This window comes from Arachis hypogaea, chromosome 13 (genome assembly GCF_003086295.3).
Source record: "Arachis hypogaea cultivar Tifrunner chromosome 13, arahy.Tifrunner.gnm2.J5K5, whole genome shotgun sequence".
NCBI lineage: Eukaryota > Viridiplantae > Streptophyta > Magnoliopsida > Fabales > Fabaceae > Arachis > Arachis hypogaea.
In genome coordinates, this window is record NC_092048.1 from 130,908,692 (window position 1) to 130,929,432 (window position 20,741).

A 20,741-nucleotide genomic window follows, 5' to 3' on the forward strand; every position below is an offset into this window, starting at 1 on the left:
AATATTAAGTTAGGATTATTAGTTTTCACGACATAAATCAAGTAATGTATTTGCCAAGAAAAAATACGAAGTTATAATAAATAAACAAAAAGAGTCATTATCAAAAGAAAAATGTTTGATAAGGAAAGAAAATTAGCCAAAATCTGTCCAAACTTTCCACTTTTGGTTTTATTAATTTTGGTTTAGAGTAATTTATTTTGCTTCTCTCACATGCATAGTTATAGTTGATTTTAATAATTACATTTAATATGGGAAACATTCATAAACTTTTAATGTGGTGATTTATTTATAGAATATGTATGTTATAATTATGATAAAAATATATCCCATAATTCTTGTAATTTAAGTATTTAACTGACGTCTTATAAACATAAAAGGTTAATATAAAAGCTTATTAGTAATACATTCATTATCTAAATTGATGTCCTGTAAATATAAGTTCTAGCAATCAAGGAAAAAAAAACACACTCCGTTAAATTGAAAGAAAAAAATTCATCATCTATCTTAACTTTTGTAAATGTTCAATTTTTATTCATGATATAATTTTTTTTATAAGTATTGCCTTTATTTTTTTATTTATTGGTTGTTCTTTTATTGTTTATTTGCAGTCCTTTCAAATATCAATTATTCTATTATTTTCTTCTACATTTCAACTTTTGGCAGATGTGCACCTTCAAGTATGGTGGGTTTCACCCTATGAAATACACATACTTTGCTAAGTTGTCGTGTTTGGGTGTCAGACACATTTCGAACACGATATTTATCGATATTCGTTCGATACGCGTGTCTGCTGTGTTCAAATCGTGTCTCAATAAAAAATAAAAAATTTTCTTCGGACACACTTGGATACACCTAAATACCATTATGTGTCAGCATGTCCGGTCTTATTTTTAATATATAGTCTTAAAATAAATTTAGATATAGTATATATTATTATTTATTAAAACAAAAAATATTTAAATACTTGATATAATTAAAATAAGACATTAAAAATAATTTAAAAAATTAATTTATATTTTAATATCAATAAATATTAAAATATCATTGCGATTTATCTAAAAAATACTTTATATTTTATCTAAAAAATACTTTATATAAAAAATACTTTATATTTTATATATATACGTGTGTTCCATGTCATGTCCCGTGTCCATATCAGTGTCCGTGTATCATAGTTTCACCACCGTAGACTATAGTGCTCCGTCTCAATTTAGGAATGCATAATTATCACTAATTAATACTATCGTTGATTATTTAATGCAGCTATCTAAGTGTATTTTTTGTAATTAAATACAGGAATCTTTCTAGAGATCGTAACTTAGATGCTTAGATTTGATATTGTAGCCAGCCGTAGCGCATACGGCTTCGGAGCACTGAGTTATAGCCACATGTACTTGCTGGTTCATGGTTCGATGCAACACGAGATTTCCATCAACGATTAGTTATGATTCATCAAGGGTTGCTACATTGAATTAATCTAATTATGATGACAATGAAAGCTCGTAACGACGTCGTAACATTATTATGGGGATAAAATAGTTTTTTTTTTCTCTTTCTTTCTTTCTCTTTTTAATAGACGAGATGATTGAGAGTAGAAGCAATGCTAAGCGGATTAAATTTGGCTATGGTTTGCTTAAGTTTCAATGTAATTAAACATGACATCTGGCAATGTTTATCTCTTTCTTCAACTAATAAGTATAATCTATATGATTGAGGATTCTGAGTTTTCTTAAAGTGATTTCTTCTTATTTCTCTTCGGATTATTACAATAATAAATGTATGATAAATTAATTTCGTAGAACAATTGTCAGTGATCGATGAGGTAAATTCTTGTGTGATTTGGTAAAGCAAGTTGATAACATAGTAATGGCGAAGATTCTTTCAAGGCAAAAAAGTATAGTAAACAAAAACAGATTACACCACACAGGGACTTTTAGGATATTACATGTTAGAATATAAATATATATTAAAAATAAATTAAACTATACATATATACACAAATATATTGGTGCCTTATTTTACTGACGGGTTTTATATACATATAACGCTTTTTAACACTTTAACACTCCTCTAATGTCATAATCTAAAATGAGTCTCAACATGTTGGGAGGTTGATCAACTTTTTGTATTGATTGTTTATTTTTTGGTAGTATGTATGGATCTTTTATCTTACTAGTTGTCAAATCAGGCCCACCCATTAAAAGCCTATATGAATTTGGGTAATAGTAATACTATAATGGATAAACTGAGTGTGAGTCTTTAATGGGCTTACTGAATGTCAAAAAGAACTGCATTCCATAGATCTGGGCCTAAAATTTTCGCTGATCAGTGGGCTATGCTTTCAACTCAATAAGCTCGGATGCATAAATCACGACCAACGTGGAAAAAAAACATGGTATGCACATCACCTTCGTGTAAAAATTTTGTATATATAAACCAAGTTGGGTTGGTCTAGTGGTTAGCTCACTAGTCCGCTTAAGCAAGTGTCGGGGGTTCGAATCCCGCCTTGTGCATGCAGCAACCCATTGGCCAGCGGCAAACCCTTAAATGGAGCTCAGTACCGCGACGGATTAGTCCTTGACCTGCCGGGTTGGGGGATACCGTGGGAAACCAAAAAAAAAAAAAAAAAAATTTTGTATATTAAAAATAATTAATAAAAATGATAAAAAAAAATTAGATTGGTTTAGTGATTAGTTTACTAGTCCACTTAAACAAATATTAGAAGTTTAAATTTCACCGTATACATATAGTAATTTATTAACCAACAACAAATCTTTAGATTGAGCAAAAACTATATATTTTTAATATCATAAAAAAATTCAAAAGAGATTTACCCAAAATGCTATGGGTGTTTGTGTTTATGTTTTTTGAAATAAAAAATGAAAAGCGTCCTTGTAATTAGAAATTATTCCATTTAATTTTGCAAATTATTTCAGTATAACTACTTCTAGTTATAAAAAGTTTTATGCATAAATTAAATTATGTATTTATTGTATAGCAACATAATTTAGTTATTGCCAATGAGTTATATCTCAAATGGCATAATCTCTTTATACTCAATTAAGAAGTTGTGGGTTTGAATCTTTTATTTTTGGTGAAAAAAAAACATAATTCAGTTATTATTTATTCTAAAAACCTCATAAATATAAATATTTAATTAGTGTATAATAATTAAACTCTTATTTTATTAGAAGCAACCCGAGAAGAGAAACAAAAGAACAGGTTAAGATGGTGGCAAATTTTGCGTCTCCATAAAAAGCTTTTGATTTATTTTATTGAAATTGGTATCCAACCATATCATCACGTAATATAAATAATAAAGAAACGTATTGGACGCCCTAATGCATGCGTTATCCAATCTCAAACCTAACATTTTCTAAATTGCAAGACTGTTTGTTTTTTGAGATTAAAATTTAGATCGAGTATTGTATTTGATAAGCAAAGAGAGCGAAACTAAAATTTTAGTTTTGAAATATAAAATTTTAATTTTTTAAGTATTTTTAAAAAATAAAAATACAAAAAATTAAAACTTTAAATTTTTTTAATATTTTTTTTATTTTTTTAAAATTTAAATTTATTTTTAAATCTTTATATTTATCTTAACTCAAACATGATATTAAGATATAACTTTAATTCACTATATTTTATGCCAAATATAATATATAAACTGATCTTTCAATCTCTTTCTCAAATTTTTATCTCTCAGTCTCGATTCTTTTGTTCCAAACGCAGCCTAACTGCCCTATCTCACCATTTCCGTGAGAAGCGTCAACCCTTACCCTCCTCTGTTGAATTAATATATCAATCTACAAAGTCAAGTACCTAACAAGTAGTAAGTACAGATAAATTGACTTAGTCTTTGAATATTTTATAGTACTACTAGTAGACATATAGGTAAGACATTTTACATTTTACATGCAATGCAAGCCTTTTTTTTAATTTTAAAATTCATGGTGACAAAGAGCATAGATAAAGTGCGACAAAATCGGGTGGTGCGTTTTGTAGAACCGTCAATCACGGAGGGAAAAAAACTATTTGTCTGCTTTAACAATTTAGGTACTTTAGCTGTTTAGCAATTAGCATGCGGGTCCAATCAATTATTGAATAGACACTTAGGCTGCATTTATTTTTGAGAATAGAATAGAATAAGACACTGATTTTGTGTTCACTTAGGCTGCATTTATTTTTAGAATAGGATAGAATAAGACACTGATTTTGTGTTTTTGTATTTTGTTTGATGAAAAATTAGAACAAATTATAAAAATTTAACTTATTCTCATTTTTTTCATTTAAAAAATTTAAGATGAAAAATATAATAATAAAAAATATAATCATGAAAAATTAATAAGAATAATAAGAGAAAAAATAAAAAATAAGTTGTGTCTCTTATTAGTGTCCTTGTGTCCTTCCTATCAGGATGGATACAAAATACACTAATTTAGTATCTTTAAATACATTATTTTTATCCATGTCTCTTTGCCAAACACAATTATGTGTTTCTGTGTCCCTGTAAACAAACGGAGGCTTAATGCCGTTTGAGTTTATCTTTTGATAATGAATAAAATTGATGAAGTTGAAATAATAGATCATGCTACTGATTTCTGCACTGCTTAATTGACAAATGACAGAAACTAGGCAAATTGGCCAAGAATCACAACCAGAGAGTGGGAAAAGGTATTCATTACTTTATTTTTGTATCCCTGAGAAGCAAACATGAGTACATGAACAGAATGAACCATGTTACTATAACAGTCTAACTATGAATTTTAAATGGAAATAAACTTGGTGAGAAAAATGGCACCACAGAAGGAATGGCATTCTCAGTAGTATAGCAGCAAATAAAGGCTAATTTAGCAGTCCTAACATAATCACTAATCACTATCTTTCTTACTTGCCATAGTTGTTGGTGAATGGTGATTATTGAAACTCTAAGTGTGATACAGAAGGGAAGGTATCACTCTCAAAGTCATGCACCACTATCTTTGGGCTGGTTTTGAAAACAAAAAGTTAAAAGTAAAAAATTAAATTAAAACATTCAATAATATAAAAGTGTTACATAAACATTTGATGATATATTATCACGTTGACAACTAAATAAACGGAGACAAATATGACATTATACATGGACAGTATTTCTAAATCTTGGGCAAGATTTAATAGGATTATCATTAAGTAAAAACATTTAATTAACACCCCATAAATAAACCTACCCTTTTAATTCTTTTTTGTGAATCTTGATCTAAGGTACAGATAAAAAACAACATTGAACACCCCATACTATGAATACTCCAAAGCAAGCAATAATGCAAAGTGAACTCTGAAGTTCACTTGGCTAACTCATCATGGCTCGAAGACCTCTTGGTCATCCTCAAAAACCTCTTGGTTCTGGTAACCTTCCATAGATTTCTTGTTGTCGTAGTTGTTGTTGCCAAAGTAGCCCCTATTATTGTACCAGTTCTCAGAGCTCACTCCTGCTCTTGCTGTTGGGTTGTACTTCTCTGAGTTAACATCATAAAAGTATTTACCACCCTCCATAAACCTGGTGTCACTCAACCCTTGCCTCTCATCATTGTTGTAGAAGTACCTGTTGTTGGCACCATTATTGTTGTTGAAAGAGTATCTGTCATTATTGTTGTTGTAGTAATACTTCTGGTTGCTGTTCTGGTTTTCCATGGGAGAGTTGTATCCTCCTTCTGTGTACTTTGTGCCACTGAATCCATTATCCTTGGTGTTGTCGAAGAAATAGTTGTTGTTGTTGTTATTGTTGCTGCTGCTGCTATAAGAATTCCCGGCAAGCCTTGCATCACTCAATTCATTTTGGTTGGTGCTAAAGGAATCTTTGTTAAAGCTATAGAAATTGTTGTTGTTGTTGGTAAACTTGCTAGTTTCCTCAGACTCAGTTTTATATGGCTGGTAAGTAGTGGTGGAGGTGGAGGAGGAGGGAGGGTTGAGGCCAGATTCATGGCCATATAAGCCATAGCTGTTATCTGCCTCAGGGATGAACACAGCTTGTTTTTGCTCTATTGGTCCTTCATTGTTGGGAACAACCTGTGTGTCTTTGACATTGTTGTTGAAATGGGGGACTTTGCTGAAGAACTGGCTCTCTCTTGCATCAGTTTGCAGAGAAAACAGAAGGGTTGTCAAGAAAAGGAGAGAAATGAGGTTTGAGGATGGAGCCATACCTAAGTCACAGTCAAAGACAGGAAGGATGCTTGAGACTCTCTGTTACCCTATAATACCTTTGGTTTTTCCAACTTTATATAGAGCTACTTAAATTTTAGAGTAAATGTGATTTTCGGTCTCTAACCATTTGTTTGATAGACTTTTCACTCCTAAAAAATTTAAAATCTATATCGGTCTCTATCTACTTTGATATATGTACGCTCCAGTCCCTGATTAGGGACCGAAAAAGGCATTTACTCAAAGTAAATAGGGACTGTAACATACATATATCAAAGTAGATAGAGACCGATTTGAATTTTTAGATTTCTTAAAAAATGAGAAGTTTATCGGGCAAATAGTTAAGCACTGAAAATGACATTTATTCTGAACTTTATTATGTATGTATAACTTAATATTTTTACTTTATAACAATATATGAATTATGATTAAATATATGTAAAAAAAAAACCAGTTTATTAGCAGTGGCATACGGCATGCATATATGACACTTGGACACGATGGATAATTTAATAGTGCAAAAGCCTGGTCATTTATCCTATCTTTCTCTTTCTCTTTCTCTTTAGACCATATACTAATAAAGCCAAACATTTAATAAACTAACATCCTAATAGATATAACGTTTCTTCTAAGCAAGCACTAGTGATTTCAGTAGCATCATAAACTGAAAAGGGGAAGTTTGGGTGGGTGATGTGCATTATTATTCCCAATTACTGATTTTAGTTATCCGAACACTCACAATTGTTTATTTAGTGCAAATTGCACCATAAATTAGGGCTCTATGAAACACAAATAAATAAAGAAATGGCAAAGTTAACTTTTACAATTAAAAATTTTTAGACAGAAAAAATATCATTAACACCCATAAATGGCGTCAAAGGAAATCCCGAGGAAGATTACAGTTAAGTGAGACTTAATTAAGAAGATTACCACCTTATAAGGTAATAATTAATGTTTGTCAAAAATTAAAAGTGGAAGGTAAGTAGTGTATATATATGAAAATGAGAACGATAGAGAGAGAGAGAGTAATGATGCGTGTGGATTGTGGGAGTGGGTGGGACATAAGAAAATAATAGCATTTGGTGGCACTAACCATGTCCATGTGAGAATGGTCTATGCTTTTGTGTACACTATGGAGTGCACCTAATCCTTTTACTCCTTTGAGCAGTGATGACTTACTCTATGATCCGATATCCTCATCAACAACGCGCTTATTTAGTAGTGGCCATTTCTCAAAGTTAGTGGCACCAAGGTCGGTATTCAATTGAATTTCATTCATTCATTCGTTCATTGTTCTTTTTGGTTTTGGAACTGTAGAGTGGAGTCACTGAAATCTAAGTTTGTTAATGTCAAATTCAATATGTTTTTGGGAACTGATGGAATTTTCACGAATAATGCAGTGTGTTTTAATTTCCTCGCTAAATAACACTTATTCAACGGTGCATTTGTGTGTTTCATCACTTTCATGTATTATGTATGCAAAGCCAACTACTACATTGGTCAGTGGTCATGTTCATGTGATTATGCTATCTTAGTTGTTTACTTCATTCATCCCATAAAAGGAGGACATAAAAAAAATGTGACTACGTTATAGAAGATGTTAAATAGTATTTCCAATTCTGAATTTATTATCATTGGTTCTTAGCGAAGAAAAAAAAAGAGCCTATAGGCATAGCAGTCTCTAGGCAGTCATTGAATGAATATAGTTTTGTTAAGCAAAGTAAGAAACTATATATTATAGTCATCATTCATAAGGTATGGAGATGGATGCCTATGAAAGCTAAGAGAAAGAGAAAAAGAAAAAGGACAGGGGTGAACAATTTCAAAAGGATGGATTGAAGGTAAAGAAGCGCTTCTTGGAAGTTTCTTTGTGCAAGAAATGAGATCACAATGAGAAAGTGCAGGTAGCAATAATCATGAAAGTTGATTTTATAAAGTGGAAGTGTCTAGTTCAATTCAGTCACTTAGACTAGTCTAAAGCCCACTGGTCACCACCAAAGGAAAAACTAAAGGGAGTGTGTGTGTGTCTATGACAACAAAAAAAAAGAAATCTAGTGAGCTAGTGTGTTGTATTCTCTACTACCAAATTATAATGGATAAAAATATACTTAAAAATTTACATAGTGATTATAATTATATTTAAATTATTTAATAAGTCATGTGTACATATGATTTATTTGCTCTAATAAACACATTCACTTTTTTAGCTATAGACGTGTGCCTCTATTAGTTTTTTGGAATATGGGGCTCTTCGTTTCTTGAAGTAAAGCCATATTTTTTGTTCTCTGTTAGGGTTTCAGAAATGTTGGCAATTTCTGGAAATAAAAAGATAGATGGTTTAGGTATTTTTACTTAAAAATTTAATTCTAAAATAATTTTATCTTACATGACAATAAAATAGACACATCACTTATACTAACAGTATCATTTTAGGCCAAAATCTTTCCACGTGTAGTAAAACTAAGAGGCACACGGTCAGAAAGATAAATATGTCTATCGAAATATATATATATATATATATATATATATATATATGACTCATTAAATTATTTAGATGTAATTATAATCACTGTATAAATTTTCAAGTATATTTTTGTTATTTTTTTATTTTTTTTAAATGAAAAAATATTCAACACACAAGTGAAGTTCGATGTCATCTCTAGCATTGCCATCAACAATAAAAAGGATTTTTACACTTTCACTCCTTGCAGTGAATTAGAGACATGTTGAAGGTTTCTTCAACACTTTTTTCTATATTCTGAAACAGCCTCCTGTTCTTTTTCAACCAAACGTTTCAAACAACCGCGAAATAACTTATGAACCATTTGTTACGCTCCTCTTTCCTACTTGTAACACCTGTCCAGTTTTAAAAATGTTCCTTTAAAGTACCTGGACAGGACCATTCTCTGCCAAATACAGATAACCAAGCACACTACACCTGTCAAGTAAATTCACAGCCAAAAAACAAGTGATGAACATATTCAACATCCTTATTACATAATACACACAAATTATCACCTTGATTAACAATTCCTAACCGACACAACCTTTCCTTTGTATTTATCTTGCCTATCAATACAAATCAGACAAACAACTCTATTCTTAGAGGGGTTAATCCTTTCCAAAGAATCTTGGTAAAGCTATAGCTTGTTACGTCATCCGAAAATGTTTCTGCTTATAATACCTGCACAATAGAATTAGTAGAAAAAATACCTTACCTATTAAACTTTCAGACAACTCTATCCTCTCTATGAGAAGCTAATTTTAACCGGTTTCTATTTTTTTTAAAAGCTCCATTAGTAGTAACACATGATTTTGATATATGTTATGGACTAAGTCATATAATGTTTTTATATGTAATAAAATAGAATGAATCTGAAACGCAATAGCATTCTGCATTAGACACAACAAACTAACAAGGTTTGACTTTCGGCCGTGGCCGAATCCCTTGGCTCAACTTCTCTACTATCTAATAGATTTGTTTCTATGTGTAACTAGATATCTTTTAAATATTGTTCTTATTCAATCTTTAGAAGAGAGAGAAAATAAAAAATAAATATTTTTTTTAATTTTTTAAACAATTAATATGTGAAAGTTGATATTTAAATTAATTAAATAATAATAAATTTTTAAAAAGACTGACTAAAGATTGAAAATTAAAAGACGACCAACATTTTATTTTTAATTTTGCAGTATTCTGTATGTGGAGAGAATTCAATTTGCCATAAAGTTTTCTCTTCTCATTTCTTTTTGCTTTTCTTTTTTATTTTTATTTGCCCTTTATTCTCCTTGAATGAAGTGAAGTGGATTGGCGCAATTGGCGGAACCAAACTTTCGATTACTTTCTGCTCTCTTCTAAAACGGAATAAATAGAAGGATGAGGGGTCAAAGCAAATTAAGACGAGGAGACACCAAAAAGAAAAAAGCAAACTAAGACGAGGGCAACACTACATATGAGAAAATAAAGTCAAAGTGAAAGCATTCACTTTCCTTTTCAAAAGACTTGTAGAGAAGGGGTACAATATTTACATGTTTATCATATTGTAGAAATAAATTAATTAAAAAGAAAGAAAGAACAAGTTTCACTACATCATTATCATCTAGTGAGCGAGACAAGTGAACTAATAAAGGAAGACTTCATTACTCAAATAAAAACCAAAAATTAACTGCCGATACATATTTTCAACTTTGAAGCAGGACCTGATGCTGAAACTTTTCGGTTGTTGAAATTGATTTCAAATTCCTTCTTCAACTGATCTTTCAAGAGAGAAATTTATGATCAGTAAACTCAAAAGATCACATTTGGGTTTAACCCATGAAATTAATAAACTCAAAATAGCTATATCATTGACTTAAATAATAACTAAGACCTTTATTAATTAATGAATATCTATAACCAGAAAAGAAACAATAAGGGTAAGGGCGGCCTTAAAGGCCCTCCCTCCGTTTCAGAGTGCTTAAAATTACAAAGCTCCATTTTTGCAATGGATAATATACAATGTATCTCTCTGTCTACTCTCAGTTTCAAGCCACGGAATGGCATGACTTGGTGCTTCATACTTAGTATTAAAGCTGCAATATCAAAAATGTAATGCAGCCTCCACATCCAACCCCTTCCTTCCGTTGAATCAAAAACATTGTTCTAATCAGATGAATCTTCAGAATCATCAGAGTCCGAGTCATCATTCAAAACTCTATCTGCAATTCCATCTGAACCCTCCTCACTCATAACATCATCACCCTCTGATTCTTCCTCTTCGTTCTCTTCAAGCCCAACATTGTTGTCATTGTCCTCGTCTGAAGCTTCTACATCTTCATCAATCATTCCAACCACATCCCTACTCCACCTGTTGGGGGTGTTATTGAAACCTATTCCCCAGTTTCCTTGATCATATTCCACTGCTTGGCCATTGTCATCTGAGTCCACTGCTTGAGCATTGTCATCTGAGTCCACTTCTAGAGGATTGTCATCGGAATCCACTTCTTGAGCATTGTCATCCGAATCTGCTGCTTGAGCATTGTCGTTGGACTCTGCTACTTGAGCATTGTCATCAGAATCTGCCTCTTCGGCACTGTTACTATTGTCGGCAGCCCCCATGTGGATGGAAGTCATGGGACTTGCCTTTTCATCATCATCCCATTCCTCATCCAGGTTTCTCAATGGTTCTCTAACAATATTGGAACTGTGTGTGCCAGCCTTGTGGCCCAGCAGCAAATCTTCAACAGCCCTCTTTTCCACTCGTCTTTTCCTGACAGTTCGGCGACCACGTCCACCACTTTGTCCTTGTGCTCCTTGCCCCTGCTGTTTTAGTCTTTGACTAAGATTCTCTGTGACCTTAACAATGCGGCGGCCAGTATCTTGTTTGGAATCATGCATTCTTTTAGCTATCTTTTTACCCCGTCCTTTATCACTATTCCCCCGCCCACGTTTATTGCCACTTTTTACAATTTTCATGGGAGCAGACCTAACTTTCATGAATTCATCATGGTCCAAGTCTGCTGGTTCCACTACTCTACTAGATTTGAAAGGATTAGATCTTGAAGGAAGCTTCTGTATGAAAGCAAAGCAAGTTAGAAGATTATTGACTATTATTAGAATGAAGATTGTCCAGTAGAATGAAAATTGTCCAGCCAAACTCTTAAACCCCAATTGGTTAAAAGATATTATAACAATAAGAAAGTATCTCACTTCAGCAGTTTCACAAGAATATAAATGACATCTTAACTTATTCATTTCAAACGTTTCCTGGTAATATCAAAGACTGATTGCAGTTAAATTCAAGAGCAAAAGCTAGAGAAGTTAAAAGCAATGAAGGATAACAAAGACTGACCATGTATTCTATAGTTTCTTTCTCCCTGCGATGCTCAGATTTTTCAAGCTGAACATAGCTAATGGACGCATCAAACTCAGAGAGTCTGAGAGACACAGCTGAGGTGGTCTGTGGAACCCATGGAAGTACAGCAACAGATTCAGGATCGGTAAAAGCACTCTCTGACATACTGCTTGATCCCAACAATTCTTGTGTTGTTGAGAAGGATGACGATAAAAAATCTCGCTTTATTGCTCTCTCAAACACAGTCAATAACTGAAAAACATGTTAAATTCGGAAATCTCTTGAGTACGGATTCCTTACCTTAAAAATAATGTGAAGATAAGGAAGATAAAATACTAATATGTCAAACCTGAAGAAGTTCCTCGACAGAAGATGATTTGCTTAACTTCAAACCCCAATGCCTTCTAGTATCTTCTGTCCAAGTTGATTGAAACGCTTCGGAGGGAACAGATGCCTGTAAATCAAAATATGAGTATAATATAACCCTCAAAGTTAACATAAAATTTCACCAAAAGATAGTTAACAACGTAAAGTAATAATCAACTCACCTCAATAAAAGCCAGCAGGGCCTTAAGCAACCTTGTCCTCAAGGGAAGAGAACAATCCAGAATACAAATATCTTTGGACAATTTGCCCCCACATTGAAATATATGTTTTGAAAAATTAAATCCGTTATTTGAGGGAAAAGTACGATGGCAACAATTGCAATGGGAGTCTTCAAAGAAATAAGGGTTGAGGCAGATATCACAGATGTCCACCTGAGGTTTGCATCTCATTTTCCCATATTTCATTGCAGATAATATGGATGAGTTATAGCATTCTTTCCACATCCATTTCTGGAAATCTTGATACCTTCTCAAGGCACCTTTCTTCTCACTCTCACTTTTCCCAAGCTCAATTTTGAATGATGAAGAAGTTTCAGATGTATCAGAGTTCAAGCCACAGAGTGTACTGCTGGGACTGTCAGACAATGCATGGCAATCAGGACTGGACTCTGCTTCATCAGCTTCATTTTTAATATTACTTTCATCTCTGCTTCCAATATTGGCAGATTGTGCATTCTTCCTAACATTTTCTTTGAAGGAACTTCCAATCTTTTGCAACATTATGCGCAAATGAGATTCCCTGATCCCACGCAAATCCAGTGAATTAAAAAGAGCATCAAAGGCCTGCACAGGATTGGTTGAATAAATTATGTATATTGTAAGAATTAAGAAGAACTAAGCATATAGTTAAGATGGAATTTGTTTAGTGATAAGAGACAATGAAAACAGGATATATGTTGGATGACTAAGAAGTGAATCGATCAGCAAGAAGGATCCGCATATGCGAGAAAAATGGAAAAGGCAAAACCAAAGCAATCTCTACCTCTTCAGAATCAATAAGCCTCCAATTGCCATCAAGATATTCAACAAAGATCCTGCCAGAGCCAGGATCATTGCAAGAAGCAGATGCAACGAATTGCCAATAACGATTATGTCTGCGATCTTGACCAAGGGGTAAAGACCTGTATACGGACATCTCTTCTGCCATGTGAGAAATATATGATTTCAACTGAGAACGAGACCTTTTCGAATAGGGAGCAGATAGTTGAGTTTGAGGGTTATCTGGACCAATGCAGTAATCTTGACCTATTGAGGGCTTTTCCATGGCAAGGTTCTGTACAACTGCAGCTTTTTTATTTTCTGCAGTGCTAGGCGATGCCTCATTATTATTATTATTGTCAATGTTTATGTCAAGCAATGGGCTTTGGTTCCCCCCCACAGCAGGACTTGTGTATTGTGGTTCAACTTTATTCCCATTGATAGATGGAAAATCTGATTTATTTACATTATCATCTCTCAGTCGAATTTTATCTATCTGAGCTTCTGCCCACATTTGCTTCTTCAGAGCATTTGCTGCTTCCAAACGATCCTGGAAAACTATTCAGGTCAATTCAATAAACTACACATGAAAATTAACTTAGATACATCCTAAAGAATAAAGTTTACCTCGAGAACAACGCGGATTGAATTTCCTTCATTTGCCACACCAACCAATACAACAAGAGCATTTAAACGTTCCTCTACACTGAGATCAGAATATTCTCCTTCTGCAAGCCCTTCAACCCATGACTCTCCAGTCTTGCTTTCATCAATTTCCATATTATCTTCCTCAAAGTTTGTAATAACGGGTTGTCCAGTGATAGCATCTGGAAGATGAGCATCTTTAGAACCATCCACATCCTTAGTACCATTCTCCGGAAGATCCTTCTCAAACTGATCTTGAATAAGTTCTACCTTATGACCCAAACTTTCTTTTCCAATAGATGAGAAATCATCACACAGTTCAGATGTTTTGTTAGCACTTGAAGGACCTAGCAAATCGTCAACTTCAGGATCATCATCAACTTCTTCACTTTCTGACTCTTCTTCTCTTTCTACATCATCATATCTTTCAACATCATCTCTTTCAATATCGTCTTCTCGTTCAACCTCATCAGCGTCTTCACCAGCTAGAAACCCATTTTCAAATATCTGAATTTTCTTTCTTGCTTCTGAAAGAATAGACTCAGCATCCGCCGGATCCTTTCTAAATGCAGTACGTACGCGATATGTCGATGGAGCTATTCTCTCAAAAAGCTTAGCATCTCTTGTCAAAGCGACAGAAATCGATGCCTCTGGTGTCTTGCTAGTTGTCAGGTCCCGAAGGCCAGATTTCTGACAGATTGTTATAAGAAGTTAAGCACAAAGCTAACAATTTACAAAAGCATTTAAATTGAAGAGGCAGCTTACCTGAATTTTTTCTGCAAGTTCTAGTACTGTCAATCCTTCACCACCTTCAAGTGAGAGAACATGAAATGCAGCAAACTTTACTGTTCCAGGAGTTAAGCGGTGCCTTGATTTTCGAGGTGCTAGTAGACCTCTCTCCCGCATTTTTGCCACAGCATGTTCAGCTGCTGAACCATTTCTAAGTGTAGAAATGATATCTTCACAACTCCTGCCCTGTAAATTAATGAGAGGGAAAACAAAACATATTAAACTGGATTCCAAATGAAAACAAACTTTTTATTAAAAAATGTCGGCAAAACATCCATGGCGACCAAAAGCTAACATCAAATTTGCACCTGAGATTTTATCTTCAATTTCTTTGAAGTCCTATAATTAAAACAATGTAGTTCTTTTTCTTAACATCACTATTGTATTGTTTGGATGCTAAGAAGGGAAAGGAAAAAAAATTGTCATTACTCTTGTTTGCATGATTTTAATGAGGGGAAAGGCCAAGTAATCCCCTCCTTCCATCCCTCTTAAAATCAAAATGCCTTTTTATTTGGAAGTTCAAAAGGAAAAAGGGATTCTATATTTTTCATTTAAGAATTTATGGAATTAAAGGCATACTATGTACTTCCATCATACACTATTACTTCCATTATGAGAAATATAATGCTACAACCCTTTTTCCCTTCTATTTTATCTCTCAAACAAAGGGAAAGGTATGCCTGCCTTATTTTTATTTGAACACTCAAACGACAGTAAATAAGTCTCCTTCCATAGTTCCTTCCCTTTCCACCCCTTTCCATATCCTCATGTAAACATAAAATTCATAAAAGTTTAAGCCAAAACTTATTTAAAAAGAAACAGATTTGAGTACCGAACCTCATCTTTATCATTTGCATATGACCATGTAATATTTCTTTTCTTCAACTGTGGTCCATAACCTGCTGCTAATGCTAGCTGTCGAAAAATTTCTGGCCATGTCAACTGATTTAAGTGCTTATGCCAATTACGTATGTCAAAGCCCCATGCATATGCCTGATGCATTCAAAAAATAATAAATAAATCACATGAGTGTCCCCCCAAATAAAACCACTGGTTCTAATGGGAAAAAAACAGATACAAAATTTGACAAAATATCTGAACTGACCCCTTCCACAATCTCTGGATGGCCACCTCCTGAATTAGCTGCACCATTTTGGCTCATTCCTAATCCAGTGGAAGGTGTCCTTGCAACATCTGCAATGTCTTTTATTATCACCTTAAGGAGAGCAACATGTATTTCACCCAACAGTCTTGAATCCTGAAATCAAATGGTTTGAACACAGGATGAGCTTCACCACTGCACAAAAATAGTTTAACTGAAAGCACAAAATCACCAGCTCATGAAAGCCCAATCTGACTCACGTAATCATGAAAAGCTTGCACAAACTCATCGAGAGTAAAAGGCCACAACTCAAGAATATCAGCAAAAGTAATCAAAAATTTCCAAACCTGAAGTAGACCATCACAGCATTCAAGCGTTAATTCAAGAAAAAAGTGGAATGTAAAGATCTGGTACGTTACGTATTTTATAAGGAAAGCATAATGATGATGATACCATACCATGAGAAGGTTGCCAACATTCTCTTCTGAGTTAATCCAGGGTTGGATCGCAAATGGTTTTCTTAGCTTTACACTCTTAGGTGGGAAAACACACAATGAATCTTCAAAATAACAAGAAAGTCTTAGAAATAAAAGGCAGAAATTCATTCAAATTTTCTGTATTTGCAGACAAATGGTAGATTACGAAAGAAGTTAAATATATAAAATTACAGAAAACAAAAACAAAATAAATTGCTTACCCCTAAATGATTCAAGGTTTTGCAGAGTATCAAAATCAAGATGAATTATAGAGGACAATCCCTTGCTTGAAGCAGCAAGCTCCATCAATTCCAGTTGTTCATCTTCAATTAGTTCCATGGATTCCTTAGCTATTCTACGAGCAGTTGCCTTTTCCAAGGCAGCTTTGCGTCTCTCTGCTTCTTTCTCTTTGCGAAGCTCTTCCTTTTGCCTCATTTTCTCAGCCTTTTTAAGATACAACATGTGAAAACAGGGAAATGATCAACTAAATACCTAAGTTCTCTAAATGCAAGACCATCAATACTAGGATTACAATCTTACTTTCAAATTTTCTTTCAGCAAAAACTTTTCCCTTCGTTCGAGTTCACGTTTTTGCTCACGCCTTAATCTTTCCTCTTCTCGCTGTCTCTCACGCATCAACCTTTCTTCTTCCTTCCTTCTTTCACGATCTTGTCTCTCCATTTCTTTCCTCATTCGCTCTTCATTCTAAAAAAAGGAGAGAGAAAGATGGGGATCAATTTAAATGAATGCAACTGTGATTCATTTAAACCTCTACAAAGGTCATATAGCAAGCTAAATTTAATTTCAACAAAACCTTTCGTCTAAGGTTATCTTGTTTCTCAAGCTCTTTCTTGATCCTCATCTCATGGGCTTCAACTTCCCTTGCACTTCTAGCATCATCACTCTACAATAAAGATGGTTACAAAATTTTGGTCATCCTTTACAAAAGATACATTAAATAGTTTCAGCTTTCATGAGTTGATGATTTGAGTCTAACACATCAATTATCACATATAGAATAAGATACCTTTCGTTTTTTCTCAATCTGCATTGTAGTGATATGGGAAACTTGTCCACCTGGTGGGTTATAGGGATTTTCGGGCCCAACAATTTGGTAATCAGTAGAATGAGAGTTCACTCCAGTGTTCACTACATTTGTGTGCAATTGCTTTTGGGAAGCAACATCATCATCTTGAGGAGGAGATGGATGAGGAATCCCTTGCTTATCTTGTTGAGGTAAAATACGGACTCGAGAAGAATGACCTTGGGTAGCATGACTTCTATGTAACTGTTCAGTTCCATGTGCAAAATGGGTATTTCTTGCAGGACCTTCCATCGGATCATGTAAATGATGTTGGGGATATTGTCCAAAACCATCAGACCTGGGGCCAGCCTGGTTCCGTAGAAATTGATATTCATGGAATGCCCTTGCCATAGCCTAAAATAGACCTCATTTATAAGCAAATTCTAAAATAAAGCATTCTAGCAGTATGAATATTTATCACCAGAAGAATCCTGTATTCTACCAGCCATTTTATGTTAATTAAAATACTAACATAAACATCCATGTATCTAATTTCAAGTACTTCTACTCGTAATTGATCAAAAGGTAGAAAACCAAACATCATAAGAACTACAGGATAAATAAATGCCATTGCATCACCAAACTTATGACTGAAATCATAAGCCACATATACAGCTCGACACTAGTTACATTACAAAGAGACCATACTGTTAAGGATAATGAAACCATAAAACCAACCTTATTTGGTCTAGCATTATGTCTTTCATAAACTTTACTGTCATAGGCATGACTTGGTCGCTTCTGCTGTTCTGCAATGGTTGCTCCATAGAAACAAACACAAGAAGCGTCAGTCACAAAACAAGTTGCACGACCCTATGACAAGCAACGTGGTCTACGTCACCATAATTGTTTCAAGGCTTTATACCAAAACTTATTCAAACAAAACAGACTGCACTTATATATTTTCCAAAATATAGCCACCATGGTCAATAGTATCATCATGATGAACAATGCAAGAGAATTCGGTTAAGATATGTGAAACATAGGATATCAATGTTTAACTCAACAATTTTAGCTACGCAGTCTTTCTGTAAGTGAAAATAGGAATACAAATTCTCTGATTATATGTACCTAAGGGCGCCCCAAATGCATCTGGTGGCAATGCATCAAACTCTATTCCTAGAATGGGTCCATCTTCCCTCAATGGCCCCCCTAACTGTGCCTCCACACAAGAAATTGCTCTGAGCTCGAGCGCAGCCTGCTGTGATTCATAATAACCCCGCGGCGCCACACTCCTGGACTCTGACCGGGTAAACGGGCTTGACCCAGAACCAGACCCGGATCCATTCTCATTGCCTAGCTCGGGGCCCAATCTGTGGTCATCCACTGGGGAATCCGGCACTGGTTCAGGCTCTGGCTCCCGCACTTTCTCCACGGCCTTCTTCGGCGGCTTCTTGGTTGGCAAGTCTTTCTTGTCTTTCAGCCTCCGGTGGCAGAACCACATCTGCAGCTGCCGATCAGACAACGCCAATTTCTCCGATAGCTCGGCCCTCATAGCCTCAGAAGGGTACGTCTCCACTAATCAAAACACAAAAAAACAAAATCACCGAATTAACCCAAAAAAACATCTGAATTTTACTGAACAATTAAAATTGAGGAACAAGGGTTGCTGGGTAAGGAAGACTCACAGGCATAAGCTTTCTCGAGGGTTTCGAGTTGATAGGGTGTCTTCATCTGGCGCTTGGGCTTGCTCTGCCCCTCATTGGAATTCGCAACTTTGCTATTGCTTCCATTGATATTTTCATTGCTATTATCATCTGTGCCACCCCTTCTCTGATTATTCTCTCCCTCTGAACCACCCTCCCCCTCCATCGACGAAAATCGATCAAAGATCGAAACTTTCTCCCTCTATCCGTGATTCCCCCTTTCACAAACCCTAGAAATCGCAGAACACGCTAGAGAAAACAAATAAAAGAAAGAAACCAAACGAAGCAACACCAAAATTAGGGTACCCGAAAAGAATCAATTGAGTTTGTGTTTCTATCTCTACGGCTTTCTCTCTCTTCTTGAACCAAAATTCCGTGATAGTCAAGGAATGGAAAAAAGGCAGAACAAGGATTAGCGAATGACGAAATTGACAATAACAATAATAAATTAAGGTAAAAGGAAAATAGAAAAGCAGCGTGTGATGAGGGATTGAAAAAGAACAACAACAACAAAGAAGAATAATAAAAGAACCGAGAAAAAACAATAATAATGAGAAGATGAAGAAGTAAGAATAATAATAATAATCCAAAACCAAAATTAATCAACCAATTACAACAACAGTTGCTCTTGACTGCTCCTACTATAATTCCACCACCACCTTTCATATTAATTTCCCTTTAATTTTTATTTTCTTCTTCGAATAATAATAAACAGATTTTTCTTTTTAAAAAAAAGATTTGTTTTGAGATCTCCCCTTTTTTATGAACGAACGGTGTCAGTGCGAGTGTTGTGTATAACTATATATGTTCCTGTCAAACAGGACGTAATGAGGGCAAAAAAAAACAAAAACAAAAAAAGATGAGAAGAATCCCCGTTCCTTTTATTTTCCTTTTGATATTTTTTTTCTTTTGTTTCTCTTTTTTTCAGTCTCGAATTTTACGTTTTTTATTTTATTTTAAGATTTGTGTCTTTTTTCTTTTTGGTTTTGCTAAAACAAAAATTAAGTTTCTCAACACCAAAATAATTAATTAAATGCTTCTGTGACTGGGTGCGTGTGTATTAATTTTGATGAACTTTTTTCAAAGGCTCGTGTCATTGTCTGGGGTTTCCTATTTTTAATATTAATTTTGTTTTGTTTGTTTGATTTGTACTAGTAGTACTATTTTCTTTTCTTTGTTATTAACTTATTATAAACTGTAAAGTTTTGGTGAATTAATGTGTTTGTACGAAATTGTCTGATTATTGATTAAGAGAGATATGAATTGCTGACTTTGCTTCGGATTCGTCCTTCTAATTGTAAAATGAAAGTCATGTTTATTGGTTTTCGGTGGTGTGCTCTATTTGGTTGATTTCAGTGATTTGGGATCTCTCGATGTTTCACGTTTTTATGTTTTAGTGGGCTTCCATTTGGGCCTTTTCATGGACAGCCTTCCATCCTCTTCCCTCTGGGCCCAAAAGAAAGTGCTCCAAAGTCTAAACTAAATTTTACATTTTCCAATTTTAACCACATTACCATTTTGTTAGGAAAAATAGCATATTAGACTATTAGTACTTTTTCAACTAAATTAGGGTGTACATTAATCGAATAATATTCGCGATAATTATTCGCATCCGATTCGA

The 20,741-nt window shown here is 34.2% G+C and overlaps 2 protein-coding genes across 3 annotated transcripts; both read right to left on the bottom strand.

Moving 5' to 3' along the window:
- Window positions 1–5,007: 5,007 nt before the first annotated feature.
- Window positions 5,008–6,560, bottom strand: LOC112733535 (uncharacterized). The gene has a single exon (XM_025782519.3). The coding sequence runs from the start codon at window positions 6,178–6,180 to the stop codon at window positions 5,341–5,343; it is 840 nt and encodes a 279-aa protein (XP_025638304.1). The 5' UTR covers window positions 6,181–6,560; the 3' UTR covers window positions 5,008–5,340.
- Window positions 6,561–10,527: 3,967 nt separating this feature from the next.
- On the bottom strand, window positions 10,528–20,044 carry LOC112733536 (homeobox-DDT domain protein RLT1). Of its 2 annotated transcripts, none has more exons than XM_025782520.3 (18): window positions 19,103–20,044; window positions 18,546–18,992; window positions 18,153–18,235; window positions 17,418–17,828; window positions 17,205–17,294; window positions 16,931–17,095; window positions 16,612–16,834; window positions 16,373–16,473; window positions 16,175–16,261; window positions 15,918–16,070; window positions 15,650–15,805; window positions 14,789–14,998; window positions 14,006–14,713; window positions 13,383–13,928; window positions 12,563–13,183; window positions 12,364–12,468; window positions 12,012–12,266; window positions 10,528–11,731 (listed from the first exon to the last, which is right to left on the bottom strand). In XM_025782520.3, exons 1-18 carry the CDS (start codon window positions 19,284–19,286, stop codon window positions 10,823–10,825), a joined length of 5,454 nt encoding a protein of 1,817 aa, XP_025638305.1. In that variant the 5' UTR covers window positions 19,287–20,044; the 3' UTR covers window positions 10,528–10,822. The 2 variants fall into 2 exon arrangements, with proteins under 2 accessions (XP_025638305.1, XP_025638308.1); XM_025782523.3 differs by having other exon boundaries at window positions 18,153–18,223; window positions 19,103–20,043.
- Window positions 20,045–20,741: the final 697 nt, after the last annotated feature.